Source organism: Netta rufina (genome assembly GCF_964035555.1).
Source record: "Netta rufina genome assembly, chromosome: 13".
Taxonomy (NCBI): Eukaryota; Metazoa; Chordata; class Aves; order Anseriformes; family Anatidae; genus Netta; species Netta rufina.
In genome coordinates, this window is record NC_140136.1 from 18,616,781 (window position 1) to 18,634,803 (window position 18,023).

General features: G+C 36.6%; 1 protein-coding gene across 1 annotated transcript in view; it reads right to left on the minus strand.

The window, feature by feature from the left end:
• Positions 1–770: 770 nt before the first annotated feature.
• LONP2 (lon peptidase 2, peroxisomal) overlaps positions 771–18,023 on the minus strand; it is a 40,918-nt gene continuing 23,665 nt past the window's right edge. The window contains exons 11-15 of the mRNA XM_084294737.1: positions 17,665–17,798; positions 9,350–9,492; positions 5,671–5,878; positions 4,201–4,391; positions 771–2,310 (exon numbers count right to left, since the gene is read on the minus strand). Coding sequence (XP_084150863.1) covers positions 2,089–2,310; positions 4,201–4,391; positions 5,671–5,878; positions 9,350–9,492; positions 17,665–17,798 — 898 coding nt within the window. The 3' untranslated portion in view covers positions 771–2,088. The remainder of the gene's footprint in view (positions 2,311–4,200; positions 4,392–5,670; positions 5,879–9,349; positions 9,493–17,664; positions 17,799–18,023) is intronic.

Below are 18,023 nucleotides of genomic sequence, written 5' to 3' on the forward strand. Positions count from 1 at the left end.
AAAAGATCATTAATATTCTGGTTTGCTGCTGCACAGATTGTTATTCTCTAGAGTGTTTCATGAAAATAAAATACACTTAAATGTAATTATCTGCTGTTATAATGGGTAATGCTTAGGTTATATTAAAAAAAGGATAAAATAACCAAGTAACATAACCAAGTCACCTCTTGTGGTGACAAGTGGGAACATGAAAATCTCTAAGTAAATTCAGGTAAAGATCTTTAGAGTTACATTAAATTTTTAACCTTTTAGATAAAGTCCAGGTAGACAAGACATTGGAGTGGTGTGGCAGAAAGTCATTGCTCAACTTTTTTGGGGAGCAACTCCCTGTTCTTCTGAAGTGAAATTGCTGTAGAAGCCTTTTTTTTTTTTTTTTTCTCAAAAAAAACACCCTATATTTACTGTCTTTCAAAAACTGCATTTTTTCTATATGTATAAACAGACTGCACTGGAATTCCATGCACATCTGTTTTCTTACTAGCATAAAGTACTGCAGGATTGTTATTTAATATTAATTAAGTTTGGTAAAGAGAACATTTTTTTTCTCCCCTACTGGTGTTGAGTGAAGGCCAAGCAGGATATTAGTTACCATTCCTTTCTGCTATTTTACTGATTGCCCTTTTTTTTTTTTTTTTTGTACTTTTTGTGTTCAAGTATTCTGTAAGGCAGAAAACATAAAGACTCCTTGTTGACTCTTAACCTTGGAACTTAGCTAGTGAATTACTTAAGAGTATAATTAATTCTTAAAAGAGTAAAACAAAGGTGTTTTTTTAAAACGTTTTATTAGATGAAGTCTTCTGTGAAAGTTTTGAGATCTTATAAGTCAGATGCAGAAATACCCACTAAATTTATTAATACAATTACTGTTAAGTTCCAGGTAAATAGGTAAATCAGCTTTGTTTGTACCTATGGAAAATAAAGCAAAACAAGCTGCTAATTTTGATTTATTGGTTTCAAGCACACTTGAGTTTGTTTCAGGATCAATGAGCAAGAACGGACTATGATACTGGATTTTCTCTTGTGCTTGACCCTAGTGTAAAACAGTGAGAAACTCAAGAATTGTAGCTTACGTAAGGTTAAATTTCTATTTTCTCTAGCATTCAAGGGAAGATAAGAGACAAAGCTATCAGCTCAGATAGGATACTGACACACTTTCTCAAACCTTACATTATTCACAGTGTGCAGTACCTAATGCAATTTAACTATCCAGTAATTTTCTTGACATTGCTTAAATTGATTTAATTTTAGAGTCTAAACAAGCATCCCAGAATCAATATTCCCAGTTCTGTATTGGGTAAGAATTAAGGACGTGTACTTCATCCCTCCAAAGTGTTACCATGCTCAGTCTTTCTCATGAAGTCTTCAAGTACACTCCACCTACTTCCAGTGCTGTAAGTACCACTTCGCATATGTGAACCTTAGTGCATTGTCTCCCTTCCTAGACAAAAGTTAATGCATTCCTGTATTTAGTTTTGAAAATGATATCTACATTGACATTGCTACATGCTGTAACTCTTGTGAGTACTGAAAGGACTTACTTAATTTAGACTATATTGCATCTGGTTAAATCCTTTAAGTATTTTTTTAAATTTCAAAAAATGTTTTTCCTGTGATGTCACTGCTCCATAGTATATTGCTTCAGTGCTATTTCCTAAATAAGAAAACTGCACCAAATCAGGGTGACATCCCATCTCTATTAGCTCCTCTTGCTAGGCAGCATTTGCTGCAGTTTGTGTCTTCTGAATACACAAATTGCATACTATTCCCTGTCTAGGGATTTTTCCCCCTTTACAGATATAATCAGCTGTTGACATTTATATAAATACATACCAGATAAAGTAAGCAAATATTTCTCAAGAACTTCAGCTTATGCTTGAAACCCACTATGAAGAAAAGTTTTTTTCCCCAAGGTTCTTTGTAGTAGCATATGCCCATAAAATGCGGTTTTGGGTTAACTGCTGAAGTAATATTTTTATTTTGATTGCACTTACACCCACGTTTAAACAATCACATGTACCTCATATTTATACTTGATAGTTACTGATCTCTATTAAAACTTGATATAGAAGTTAATCTCAGCCTGGCTACTTAAAGTTTACTATTCAAACGCTCAACTCTGGGCTTAACTGAAAATCCTCCATCGAAAGCTGCATTAAGAACTTCATCCAGACAGCTTGCCATAATAAAAGTCAAATCTTGCCGTACGTTCACTGCAATTTCTTCAAGATCTTTTTCATTTCTTTGAGGAATGATAATTCTCTTCAGTCCAGCTCGGTGTGCTGCCAGGACTTTGTCTTTAATTCCCCCAACCTAATGAGGAAAAAAAAATATCATAGGGTTTTTTACATATATATATGCTACTCTCATAAAGTAATTATTGTAACAAATTTAGAAGTCACACCAGGAGTTAAATTTTAATGTTCTCCTTCCCCCAATCATTTAGTGAAGTAATTAAAAATTTAGCAGTAGTTTTACCTCATTATGTGCTTAACAAGGGAAATATATTAATGGTTTGGATTGGAAGGAACTTTTGAAGATCATCTAGTTCCAAATACGTTATGCTATAGCACTCTGTTTCCATAACTGAAGGAAAAAATCTCTCTGGATTAAAAATTTATTATCTAGGAATGCAGGTACAAGTATCAGAAGTTGAAAAGTCATCCATTTTCAGAAATTATTTTCTAAATAAAGGTGGCATGCTGAAATCCTATGCCTATGTAAGAACAAAAGTTTTTCAAAATAAAGGCAGCACTAGAAGAGGAAAAGGGGAAAAATCTTACAGATGCAATGCTACACAACAAATTACTTGAGTTAAACAAAAGAAAATACAAAAGTGCCCCAAAAGTGCAAAGATGGCTTTGCTCTAGGAAAGTAAGTATCACTTCAATAAGCTACCTATTTTGAGTTTGTAATGACATGTAAAGATGGCTTTAAAATTAGTTTTTCTTTTAGTCACAGCTGTAGCTTCTTCCCCATAAACTTTTTTCAAATCCTATTTTAAGACCGTTTTACAGAAGAAACCTGTACTTTTATGATGCTTTAGAGGAAAAGAAAGGCTTGTATTATAGCAAAAAGTACTATTTAGGCTTCTGCAAATCAAAGTAACAGAGAGCCATAAATCTTCACAGTGATCACAGTCTAGTCTGGACACTACTACTGAATACTCACCACATTGCTTTCTTTCAGGCAGCAGATGCAGTTAATGGCATGCTCGCATAAATTAAAATTACTAATAATAGATCCTAGCCAACATTCAGAAAGAAGGTAAGAGTCATTTTTTATAAATGATTTAGCACAGACGAGTAACTTCTCTACCTTAAACAATAGGCAAAGTTTGGTCACCGGTGCAATAAAAGCACTTTATTCGGAAAGCTCAGCAAACTTTTACCAAATCAGAGTTAAGGCAGTTGTTTATTTTTCACCAGAGCCTTTAACAAAAGGCAATCTTGTCAGTATAATGGCCACCAGAACACTACTTCTGAGGGCCTTCCAGTCTGTTACTTTAATTATGTTAGCTCTGGTTTACTCTACTGCATGAAACAGAATACTGTCTTCCAACCTCATCCTTCCTTTGTCCGTTATTTGGTATGAGATGATAGATCATCTATATCTGTTTTAATCAATTATGCCAGTCTCCATTTGATACTTAAAACTAAAAATGTATTTGCTGAAAGTTCCCTTTGCCCTCATATGCTTTTAACAAGCTTTATGGGAACATCATTCAGCTGAACTACATATAAGTAACAACATATACGTGGAGTCTAAAAATACACAGAGAATTTTGGGAGTAACCTACATGAAATTACCGTGAGAGCTCAAAAAAAAACAACTTTTCAGTCAAACCAGAGATACTTTTGTACTAGTAGTTTTAGGTAGCATATGTTGAAATTGCAATATATTTATCTTGGAACTATCTTGAATTTTAGGATTTCTACGTTTCCCTTCTAACTAGATAATGTGCACTTCCTGAAAACAGCATCAAGGCCATTTTTAACATTAAATGCAAAGCAGACACATGCATATACAGCACTAGCCTAGGCTGGCTTCCATCAGCCTCTTACAATTACACCAAAAGAGACTGGATTGCTGCTAAAGGAATGATCCAGCAAGACCATGCTTTTGTAAATGGCTAGAAACAGACTTTACACCTACAATATGGAGAATTAATACAACTTAGCTCTTTTCTCGAACGATACATACTGGAAGAACAAGGCCTCTTAGTGTAATTTCTCCTGTCATGGCTACATCTGAACACACCAGCCGCCCACTGAAGAGAGAAGCAAGGCAGGTTACTATGGTAACACCAGCAGATGGTCCATCTTTTGTGACAGCTCCAGCTGGGAAGTGCAGATGGATGTCAGTGTTGTCAAGGAGATCAAAACTTCCAGAAGCTGAAAGAAAAAAAGAATGGTTTGAATGTGAAAAATCTAAACCCATTTTGTTCCTGGTCTTTATTCTGAAAGGCCACCAGAGATCTAAAAGTCTTGCCACTATTTTTTAAACTGTGCTGAAAAACCAACACTATATTGCATAAGTACAGGAGGGGGCAAGGGGATATAATTCATTTGCATGGCTTGGGAAATTCAGAACAGGGATTAATGTAGAGACCAAGGAATTTCTACATAGTTTTTTAGTTTTATGTCCCAAACCATAAATGTAAATTTTCAGAGAACATATCACACAAAAGCAGCTATCTTAAAAAAAATGCAGTATTAATGTAATGAGGTAGATCTCTTATTTACAGCTTTTCACCTTACTTCACCTATAGGATATAATTGTGTATATGTTTACCTCTCTAGTTTACGCTGTTAATGCTGGCAGCATTTCCTATGTTCAATGTGTATTTTTTTAATTTATTTTAAACTTCTATAAATAATGATAGATGACAGACAATTATTTAGCTTTTATTTGACTATTCAGACAATGATCAAACTACAAAGATGGTAATAAAAAAGAGTTAAAACTAATATGGATGAAATTCCTATTTCACTGCACTTCAACAGGTACTATATAAGCCTAAATAATTCCCAAAATATTAAACCAAACTATAAAAACCTACTTTTACCAGAAGCTTTACTTTAATTTTAGAGGAAAACTATAGCCTTGAGTATCTCACACATCACAAAACTGCTGCTGGAAAGGCTGTAGAAAAACACATAAGGAGCAGTGTCTGCCACAACTCCCAGAGGCATGTGGGCACAGAGGCCAACCCCGGGCTGTTGCAGGCAGGGACTGACCAGAGTGGGAGGCTGCAGTGACAACTCGTGTTCTGCCTACACCAAGCCTGCTCACGAGGCCACTAAACCCTCAGCTGGGCAGAAATCAGCAGAAGAACCAACCAGGAATGCTAGAGCAGATTTCAACTTCCATACAGCACTGATTGCTGGAAAAACATTTCCTCTGTTAACACTTGCTACGTTTCCACAAGTACAAGTAACTTCCACTGCTATTTAGCACTGCTGCAATCTATTGAATTACTTAAAGACAGCATGTTGAATTACTTAGAGATGTGTTTTAGGACATTAAAGACATGTTTTAAGACATTTAATTTTCATGTGATATTAGTATTTCCTAAATGTGCACACCTCCTGCAATAAGAGGTCAAGGGATGCACACAACGTCTGTAAGGCAATATGACTGTGGAACATTTGTCATTTTTTCCCTACCTACCATTAGTCAGCTGGTATCTCTTTGCGTTGCTGCGCAGCCAGCTGATTGCAAGATGTGCCGACTCCTTCATGACATCTCCGAGTTGGCCAGTCAAAGTCAGCTGACCTTCCCCGTCCATGCGGCTGGCTTCTACAAACATGATTTCTCCCCCTAGCGGAGTCCAAGCCAAGCCTATGGCCACTCCTGGCTGGCTTAAGCGTTCAGATACCTGAAGGGACCACAGGAAACAATTTCAGAAATAATCCTAACAAAGCTATTGCAATAACAGTTTGATAGTTGCCTTCAAAACAGCTGTACTGATTAAAACACAAGGGTTAAGCCCAAGTGTCTGATCTCATTTACTTTTTTATGCAGCAGTAATTCTGCCTACATGTAAACATTAATTACAGCAATAGGACCTGTATGTGGCTGCTTAGCTTGAGGCAATGGCAAACATCTGGATATATCGCTCTTGCAACCTTCCCCACCCCCAGCAGTTCAATGACAATCTTCCTTTTCACTTCAAAGGACTTCAAGTATTTAGTCAATCCTGACTGAATGCTTATATACTTCCAGCAGATGGATTAAGTCATATTTGTCCTGATTCTTGTTACTTACATGAAAAATCAATTCTAAGCCTGAATGTTCCCTAACACTTGGGCTTTTTTAAAAGTGGTTTCATTGCTCACACTCCTGTCTCACAACACAGTGATTCATGCGCTCATTGCAAATGTTCATGGCAAACATTTATAAATAATTTTGAACAATTAAAGTACTTGAGTGTGCTAGCAGGCTAGATGTGAAAGGATGGAGAATCTGACTGCCTTCATTAGTAATTAAAAGTAATTAAGCAAGATCTCTGCTCCATACAAGACTATGATCTACTTATCTAAGCTCTGTGTCCAGTCACTGATGTGAGCAATGCAAGTGTCTGAACGCCAGTCTCCTGCGTTCAGAGAAGGAAAGAGGCAGGATATTTTCCAAGAAGGTTCCAGTTTTTATTTTTTTCCTTTATGTGAAAGACAGTTTTAGAATATATAGGAAGTCCTTTTGTTTTCCTGCGCTACAAGGAGTGGAAGAAACCCTGATGACAAATCATACAGCTATTCAGTACGTTCTGAACTACCAAGTTAGGTATTTATTACAAGGTAGAACAGAAATTGGAAGTTTTTACTGTGTCAGGCAGTGCGTAGAGCAAAGACAAATATGCCTTTGTAAAGTAAAGCAATAGGCTGTTTTAAAATATTTTGTCTGCTACTGAAATACAGAATTGAAAATTAATTTGATTCATTTCTGAAATGGATGAATTCTCCATGCAAAGCCAGTAGTGCTTTGCTACCTGAGCAGAACTAGTGGTTGAAGGAAGACTAAATAAATAAATAAATAAACAACCTGAATTCCAAGACAAAAGAAAAATACTGCAAACATGCTGGACATGCCACAAAGCTCTTCCCCTCAAAGCATGCTGTGTTGAAATGTTTCATCAAGTCTTTTACACTTTCAACCGTTGTCAAGATTATTCTTCCAAAGCCATAACATGTGATTTATTCCAACATTTGTTCTGGAGAGTGACACGTAAAATTATTTATTTGTGATAAATGAATTAATTCTACAAGTATGAGCTGAGTAATCTATCATGCCTTTCTGCTGGGAGACCTTTGCAGAAAACAAAGCAATGCACTGAAAAGGTAAAAGATGAATCGCTCATTTTAAGGTATTCCCTGGAGGACAACAAATCAATTAAGTCACATCATATTTTCTGTTCTGTTTGCTTAGTCTCATCCAAGTACTGACACAGGGGTTGCCTCCACTGTATCTTCATTTCAACTAATTATAAATGGCAAAGTGCAGGTCAAAGGCAAAGCTTTAAAGGCTAGGTATAGAAAGAAAAGAGGTGTGCTGCAGACTACAAAACCAGAAAATGACAAGAATTTCAGATTGGCTAGTGTTGTTTTTTGAGATGGGAGTTATACTCTTCATTTGGAAGAATCTTGGGGACACTTGAAAAAAAAATCAAAGGAATTATAGGTTAGTGGGGAAAATTCACTAAAACAGGACTTATGTGGCTACCTGAGCAACTTAAACTGAGAAAAATTATAGAGGGATGTGTATTGAATATTATTTCCTCATTATTACATGCAGCAAATAGCACATGAAAATTAATCTTAAACTGCTCAGGGAATTGATGCTGTGTGGATTCATCTCTACTTCTACTTATGCACTACTTAATTTGCCTACTAAATATAGAAACATTTAAAAAGCCTTTGATATAAAAGTCAAAAGCTCCAGTCAGCCTTATTTCAGGTTATATAGGCCAGCATCAAATGCTTATATGCATGTTCATGGCAACTGTTCATGTAAGAAAAACCAAACCAACCCAGCACTTCTGTATTTATATATTCGGAGTTAAGAAGCACACTCTAAAAGTTTTACTTGCACTACGTTCCTGTAGAAAGGGAACAAAATAGCAAAAAGTTATTTGTCAACACAGCTGCACCACCAAATTTAAAAGAATAATCAACTCCAGAGCAAGTTCAAAACTAGTCAGAACATCTAAGGAAAGTCACATACACTTCTTGGCCTACAATCTTTCATACTTACTTGAATTAATTCTACTCTTACGGGGAGTACAGTTGGAAGTGACCAGAACTTTTGCACAAATTTACACCATTTAATTTACTTTTTAGCACCTTTACAAAACTAATAAACACCATTTGTAGAAATCAGAATACTGGCTTGAATATTATGTTCAATTCATTATAACAGCTTTATATGCATCTGCATTTCAAGCTTAAAAGCAACAAGTAATCCTGCAGTATTTTAGCCCTAGAGGCCAAATGAACTGTCATTGGAAATAGATTAGATACAAAGTTATTTCCCTGGAAAACAAACAAACAAACAAACAAAAAGGGTTTAGAGTTCCATCAGCAACTGGATTCATGTCAGAGTTTTATATATCCTACTTACACCTAGCCAGTTTCCCTGGATCTAAAGTAAAGCAGAGAATAATTGCAACATAAAGGGTGAAAAAAAGAACCCCAAAGTAACTACTTGAATTGATGGCATTTTCATAAAATATAGGAAAATACAGATGGGGGAAAAAATCTGGAATATGCCTACTGAGGAGCAAAGCAGAAACCAGGAGGCTGGAGGTGACTGATGATAACATTTATTTTTACTGGCTAAGTGTTACATTAATTTGAAGAATGTTTGAGAACTCTGGTGTAAAGTGAAGTGGTTTTAATACCCAAGAATGCTGACTGGCTTTAAGGAGGTATGTGGGACAGTCCTTAAGAAAGCTGCCTCAGAGACAGGATTCCTGGGTTCTATTTTGGCTTCCTTCCCAAGACCACAAAAACATCCTCCAAACAAAAGCAAAGATGTTATGAACTGAAAAAAAACACTACCACATTCTTAAGCACTGCTGCAGGCATCTTTACCAACAGAAAGTCATGCCATTACATTATTTATGTGCTCTCAATTAAAAAAAAAAAAAAAAAAGTATACATATGTATACACACACACACACATATATATTCTTTAGGTGAAAAAATGCTTGGTGGAACACAAACACAATCCGGTTTCGAATACATATTTTTTAAAAGTTAACATTGCATAAACTCAGCCAATAGCAATAAAATAGTCAACTAATCAAAATACACAGAAACAACAGTGAAGCAGAAAAAAATGAGGATGTTACCTCCATTTCATACATGGGTGGCCCCAGGATATCTTTTAAGGCATGGAAATCAATTAAAATTGGCATTTCAGGTGGCAGAGCCAGGTCAGCCGTGTCACTGATGGATTCTGCTTTTGTGTCTTCTGTGACGTGTTCTTTGCAATCTAAGAGAAGAAGATCTATTTTAGGATTCCTGGCAGTCTTTCTTGACACAGGAATTAGAAAAATCATAACAAGAAAACAACACTCAAAGAAATATTTAGAAAAGTTCATGAAAACGCGTTTAAAGCATCTTTCACAAAAATCTTGTCAAATTAAAGGTAATATGGCATCAAATTTATTAAGAATAAACTTGTTCTAAGAGTTCAGCAAGGATACTATTAAGTCTAGACCACTGACAGACGTGCAACTCACCTGCTCAAATGCATTTTAAACCAGGCCAAATAGCAAAAATGCATTAAGTTCATTTAGGACTTTGCACTTTTCGTCAGATTTGTGCATAAAAACAGTGTAAGGAGTAAACAGTGCAGAAGTGATCGTGTTTAATGTAGTGTAATATAGAAAATGGAGCTGAATGTGGAAATCTTACTGAAGTTCTACAATTACTGTTCTCTTTTATGATGGGAGGGGTTTGCTACTGTGCTCTCTGTGGTCTCCTTATGAAAGGATTTTAAATGCTTAGCCTCTGACGAATAATTAAGCTCTGTCAAATAAAGTAGGTGCATCTTGGTCAGACTTCCACACATTGCTTTGCCACGCAGCTGCATGCATTACTTAGAGCTAGTCCACATGTTCCTTAACATCTCATTCCGTAGTATTCAACAAGGCCATCACACCGCGTGGCTCTGCCCTCCTGGCTCCATACCCCAACCTCACAAACCCCCTATGCCAAACAGAGCAGCTGCAGACGCCAGTGCTTGCAGCTCCTGCCGAGGACAGCTCCTGTGGAAGGACACCTGGCTCACCCCACCCCGCTGGGAACCACAGCCCCGGTGTAACACAGCCCACCTTTAGGGTTACCTACACAGCAGATATTTTCACACTATACTTTTTACTTCAATGCTTGTCTCTAAGGGCTATTATGGCTTTACTCAATGCAAAGCTTACTTCACAAAATCCATGTCCCTCATTTTTCCAACACCCAGTTGGTTCACAGCATATACAGTCCTTGCTCAGTGAAAAAGCTCCAAACAATTTCTGTACAATTAACTTCATCTACTGACTTTATCTTGCAATACTAACCTTTAACAGGACTCTGCTCTCCTCTTTTGTTGGATATTTCAACGTGTCTTGAACAATAAACAGTAGCACCAAAACATTCCCCAAAGATTAAATTATTTGTCTTCAGAAATATGTATAGGTGTGATGCACTCTCCGAGACAGGCTATAAAACCCAATTAGCCTGACACTTTTTATATGTGAATACAATACACTCAAGTGTCATTAAGAAGAGACCAAGCAATTAGAACAGTATGTGTGGATTCAAAACCATGCTCTTTCCTTCCTCCATTTAAAGTATGATTGTATTGCTTATCCATACGATTGTTTCTTTAGTGGTAAAATTGTTTTTCTATACAAATGTGTTTTCTGTACAAAAACGAACTGTAATGCAGACCATACAAATATCAAAGCCTCAGAATTGTTTCAAATCAGACTGTGCAGCTGTTTATTTGCATGAATAAGCTGAAGAACTTAAACATCATTTGTAGTAGGCCTACACTGTACATATACTGCAGTGACTGTATACAGAAGGAGAAGGCAAGCAGGGAGTCATTTCCCCACAGAATTTGATCCAGATGCAAAGGACTCATTACCATTTTCTTGAGAGCCCAAAGCAATATTTCAGTGAAACATTTATCAGAGAAATGAAAAATACTTGAACAATCCAGATGTTTCTAAGGTTCTGTGGCAGAGCTTTACAGCAGTGCCTCCATTAAGAAAAGCATTGTACACATCCATACAGTGGAGATACCTCTTCCCACCCCAAATATACAAACCTAAGATAAATTTTAAGCATGTCTTTATTATGCAGGAATGTATACTGAGCTCCAAGACTTCTGTAGCGTATTTTGGAAAATTATTTACAGTCGCTTCCTTTCTTTGATTTTTTTCCCCCATTCAATGAAGAAACTGTCTTTCTTTGCATATTAATTCATGCACATTAACTGAAGATCCAGGACTTTAAACAATTATGGGAAAACACAGATCAATGATCTAATCTATTTAATGTAACATTAAGAGGTGTTCTGTGCTACAGAAGTAATTCTCAGAATGGATGAAAAGCGAATGTCTCATTTCATGAGATACAAACTACCCTTTTATTAATCCTGGCACATAAGGAAAACCTTTTTACAGTTAATTTATTTACAGTGCAGTTCTCACTAATGCGTCCATGCAGTATCAGGGAAAATATTCTACATCGTTATTACTGTAACAGTACCAACTCAGCTTTCATTCAGCACTCAAATCTAATATTTATTATCCAACAGCCATTAATCTTTCCACTGTACATCTCATTGCTCAATGCACAAATTCCATTCCTTTATTGTAAACACTGCCTTAGTCAGATGGCCCCCCTGTTGTTCCAGCATGTCTCTGTATTTTTGTTGAACTACTATTTCTGTATGTAATAAATTTAAATACACAAATACTAACAAGTCTAGGAAACATAACCCTGCATGCTATTCCTGTAACTCAAGATTGCAATTCCAGTACTACAGATCTTTAAAACCCAAGTAATTTGATACGGCAATTCATATTTTAAAACAAAACTGACCTTAAAAGAAACTACTTTTGTTCTATAGCAGGATTTTACTACCTAACAAACACAATTTCCCATTTCTGCTTGCTCTTATATTTCACCTGGTTCTACGTATGCAGCTGAAGCAGACAGACTTCTTGTAAACAAATCAGTAAGTTAATTTTTGAGGCCACCTGCCCTATTAAAAGAATCAAAATCTCTTTCTTTGAGCTTATATAATTTAATTGGGAGACCCCACTTTATAATTTGTAACAAACTCCAGACATCCTTTTTTAAAATCCTTTTTTTTCTTTTTTAATATTAACCTAAATTCTGACACAAACTGAATTGCTATAAAAGCATAAAGTCATGTTTCAAATATATTACAAACACTAGCTTTTTCTTTGATGGAAAAAAATGTATTATTTTATCACCTTTACATTACTGTGAAGAATCTATAAAGACACAAGTAATCAAGATTCCATTAATGATGGCATATACCTATCCCTACCTATAGCAGAGGAATGACCATAAATCATATTAAAAGTTAAATGACACATTTATCTAAAACGAATCAATAAAATTTCATTTTCCAGAAAGAGGACTTTTTTGGTTAGGTCAAAGAAGGGAAAAAAAGAACAAAAACCAATAGATAATGCTTGAAAGTAAAATTCACAGCTACTTAGCTACTTAGTACAGCAGCTATTCAGCAAAGACTGAGACAATGTTCCTCAGACATCTGCAGTTCCAAAAATTAAACAAAACCTTGCATTTAAATACTGGATTTGTAAGAAAATGGATTCCTGCAAGTACACACAGACAATGAACTACTTACTATATATGTCAGGATTTCATCTAAAAAGGAATTCCATGGCACAAAAACAAAGGTGGCAAAAACAAATTCCTAAATTTAAGACTGCTGCTTTCTTCTAGAGATATAATGGAAGAAAGTAACCGGAAGAGATGAAGAAAACTTCAACATGTACAATTTCTCAGCTCCTCATATGATTTAGTTAGCTAAGCACTAGTAATGCTTGCATATAAACTCACAAACAAGTGTAGTTTCATCCCCAGGTAGTAGAACAAGCTGTGTATCATTACTGGGTTATAGAAATACTTAAGCATTTTCAAAACCTTGGTTTCAATGTAGATAGGATCCTCAATTAATCACTTTTAGTTACTAAACATAAACTTCCTAAACCTCCTTTTCAAGTCTGAATTCGATACATCATTTTTCACTCTGGGTTTCAACTGCTGTATCATGATCTGATCCCAGCTGCTTCATTGTAGTCTTGAGGCAGTTGCACCAAAATAGGAAGGTCTCACCTATTTTTGTGACTCCTGGAATTTTCTTTAGTGTCGAACACTAGATGAGTGTCTCATAAACCTCAGATAGTGTTTCAGTAAAATAGCAGGTAGTGTTACTGTACACAAGGATGCCTCCCTGGAGAGGTCTGAAAAATGACTCCATTTGCTTTTCCTCAAGTTCACTGTACAAATTCAACGACTGATGCAAATGAACACTCTTCCACTTGCCAACTCTGTCATAAAGCTCAGGAATCAAAGGAGCGAGAAAGGCAATACAAAACTGCCAGTGTACTTCAGGCACAGATTTTTGGAAAGCGCTAAACATCTCTTGACTGCATATCTCCTTGCATCAGTTCTGCTACTGCGGATATTCTGCATTTCTAGGCCCCACTACTGAAGAGTGTCGAAAGCCACATGTTTACAAAGACTTAGAAACAGTTGCTCCACTTTAATTTAATGATCTGATTTAATCAATATAATGATGGAAAATTTGTGGTTCTAGTACCTCATTTCTTTCACCTTTTATTACAAAGCCACAAGCCAGAAGGCACTCAGCTGAATAAACAGCACAGGCACGACACTACTAGTCTGATGTGCTACAAATCAGATATAAAAAATAGTTTAGCATGTTAGCATCCACAAGGTGAGCTTGTAGCTTACTTACTCTCTCATATTCCAATCTTGTGATGTACAAATGCATTAACTGCAGTCTTAATCCCACATTAGTCACTGACAGATGTTTAAAGCAAAACTGAATTGTCTTTTTATACAGATACATTAAAAAAAATAATTTAGAAAATTTAAACTATTAAGATACAACAACTTGAGTAAGTATTCCTCCAGAGTCATTAACTATATGAAATAAAAATTCATCATCTCTATGCACAACTGCACATGTCCACGCATCAACAGGAAAAAAACATGCAATACAACCAAAGAAAGAAACTTAAGCTACATTATTTGTGTCAACTTGCAAGTATTAGAGTTTGGGGATTATTTCCAGGTTTTGTTTTAAATACTTGGTTGCTTCCAACAGATCGAATAAAAACTAAACAAAAATATTTTTAAAACATGTCTCACTCTCATACACTCCCAGCAAGTGACATACTCTGCTAAAAATACAGCTAGGTATGAGCACGTCATTAGTACAAAATAAGCCACATTTTGTTGACTACATCATTCTACACACGTCTTTGTAACACCAAAGTTTAACTATAGATCCACTTTTCCCTTGAACTCCCTCTTATTAATACAGCTTCTTCTTATGAAGAATTTCAAGTCCAGAGGCACAAAGACAACTGTTCACAGATCATTTCTTTTGGGCCTACTCCAAATCACATGTCAACCAAAAATCCTAGCATTTCGTACTCTTTTGGATCACTTAACTTGCTGTTTTTGCTTAGCTTTGGTAAGTTGCAAATCCAGTACTAATTTTAAAAGTATAAATACCTCTCCTAAGTTGCAAGTACAGTGCTAATTTTAACATTGCAAATACCTCTGTCACTGGATTGAGATGTCTAATACAGTTCCTTTTTGTGCTGTGCTTTAATAGTAAAATGATCCTTCTGACAGTATCAGGAGTTGTGCTCTGAAGCTACTTTTCTTCTGTTTAATCAGAAGGTTTTAGGAGCAGAATGATACTAGGTTTCTTATTCAGCAATCATATTAGGCCTTTTAAACACATTTTAGATACAACTATATTTCAGTGCAAAGAAATACTTTAAAAACATAACTCCCAGGAGCCAAGACAACTTGATTTTCTTGCTGCCAGTAAGCACAGCCACCACAGACTAAAGGCTCAGCATTCTGGTTCAAGAGCTAATTCAGGTATCATGAAGTATTGACAAACTCAGTATCTGACTTCAGGAACATCCAACACAAAGAAGAGAGGTAGGCAAGATACATACTCTAAATGGAAAGCACTAATAAGTATGCACGTAGATGGGAAAATGTAAACTGCAGTCATTCACACAACCATCGCTACCGTGAGAGTCTACCTTCCTTAAGCCTTCCGAGAAAACTGAGCTGAATCCAGTTAAGCAAACACCGATTGAACTGACCCAAGTTCAAATTTCTGATATTACAGGCAGTTTCCATGGACATTATGATGATCCTGGAAAACTCAACAATGTAAAAGATTTAATTTTCAGAAGTGAATACCAACTTAGGGGAATAAAGCGAGGAAAAGCTAAAAGACCATCAAAAAACAGATTTCTAAAGAAAAATTAAGGAGATTTTACTATGAGTAAGACTTTTTCATATGCTCTTCTAATTAACAACACTGTCTTTGTACAAATACCAGTTATACTTCCTCCTCCAGGTTTTACTCCCTGAAGTCAGGGGTCACCATTCAGACCTGAAAGCTGCCTGATTTTAAAGGAAAAGATAATGAGTCTCTCTATTTGTCCTCTAATACCAACCAGAACCTATTCTAGCTGTGGGAAAAAAGCTAGTATTTTTCTCCCCCACATAGGTTCAGTTGTGGAATCTTTCACAATAATGCCTCTGGTGAGGCCGCACCTCGAGTACTGTGTTCAGTTTTGGGCCCCTCCCTACAAGAAGGACATGGAGGTGCTCAAGCAAGTCCAGAGAAGGGCGACGAAGCTGGTGAGGGGCCTGGAGAACAAGTCCTACGAGGAGCGGCTGAGGGAGCTGGGCTTGTTCAGCCTGGAGAAAAGGAGGCTCAGGGGCGACCTTATTGCTCTCTACAGGTACCTCAAGGGAGGCTGTAGCGAGGTGGGGGTTGGTCTGTTCTCCCACGTGCCTTGTGAAAGGACGAGGGGGAACAGGCTGAAGTTGCGCCAGGGGAGGTTTAGGTTGGATATTAGGAAAATATTCTTTACTGAGAGGGTTGTGAGGCATTGGAATGGGCTGCCCAGGGAAGTGGTGGAGTCACCATCCTGGAGGTCTTTAAAAGACGTTTAGATGTAGAGTTCAGTGATATGGTTTAGTGGAGGACTTGTTAGGGTTAGGTCAGAGGTTGGATTACATGATCTTGAGGTCTCTTCCAAACTAGATGATTCTGTGATCAAACCAACAGATATCTATGTAGTATTTTATGTTTGTGAATATTCTGGAGCAAAAGTAAGCAGCCTTTCTGCAGTTTTTGCTTTCTGGTGTCCTTTGGCACACAGTTGTTCTTCAAAAGCCTGGCAGTACTTCATGTCAGAAAGCATCAGTCCGACTCACTGCAGCCTTCAAGAAACAAACCGAACAGCCAACACCCCATTTGCTAGGTTTTATTAAGACTAAAGCAGCACTAAGGGGCATGGTTTACTGATGGGACTCAGCAGGTCAGGCTGATGTTTGGACTTGATGATCGTAAAGATCTTTTCCAACCTAGATGATTCTAGTGACTATCCATCCGTATTCTAGAAGTTCAGCTTTGGATTGAGATTCTGTCCTTTCACACTTGTCATCTACCTTCAGCTGATGCAATTGCCAACAAAGTTTACAGATATTTGGATCACTGGGAATACGAAGTCACTAACTTCTGTATACATGGGAAAGAACAAACTTAATAACGATGACAAGCGTCAAGTGCTACTACATGTTTGGATCAAATACAAATTCTACTATTTGTCAAGAGTAAAATAATCAAATTCTACCGTGCAGAGCTAAAGGAAAAATCTAAGCTTCCCATTCTTCAAGACAGTGAATAACAACCACCAAACAAATAATTGAGAAGTACTAAATCTTTATCAATAAAGATCACTGAAGCATTATTTCTTAGGATACTATTCTAACCAATGAGTTTTACAAATGGCCCTAACCCCTCAAGTGATGGGTACGTTGCAGTCAAAGGTGCATAAAAAGAACCGTCCTAATTTCAGAGGCCTTAAAGCAGACATTTATTTCAGAATACAACAAAACAATGTGATTGAGTTCTGAGCTGGTAGAGCACGCAGAACACAATTAAAGAAACTCTTCAAATACAGTAACTAAAGCTACTGCTTAGCCTTTTATTAAAGAAAGAGAAAAGTGAAAGAGTTGCATAAAAAAGCCCAACTAGGTATGAAAATATATACAAATCAGAACTGCATACTTAAGATATGGAACAGATCCATTGTACTTCTCAGTTACCACTCTGGTAGGCTGAAATCACACTATTTGCGTCCCAACCTATAATCCAGCACTACTGGAACATACACAAGAATGTTACTCTATTCACAAAACGTTAAAAACCCTTCAAGAAGCATAAAAAAGAAGAAAATGTTGATAAATCAGCTAACTAGTGACTACAGTGTTAGAAGATTCCTTTTTAGTAAAACATGCAAAAAATACACACCTTCTCCTTCCCCCACTTCAGCACGATCTGGCTTCGTTTCTTTGTGTTGTCCTTCTGCCACTTTCACTGCCACTGCTCTGCAAATAGCTCCCAGCTTTCGATCCAGAGAGCGGACTCCTGCCTCTCTAGTGTATCTAGCATAGAGACAATTGTAAGAGAGATTTCTTTTGAATGTAAACACATTTTCTTTTTAAAAAATACATCCTAATAAAATGAAACATAGAAAGCAGTGAGACCTTGAGCTGCTGTAATAAACATAAAAATATCATGTGCTAATATCAAAGTAACTGTTGTTTGCTGATAGAAGTTAAGAAAGAAAACTACTGAGTGGGAAGAAGACGAGTAACGCTTGGAGCTGA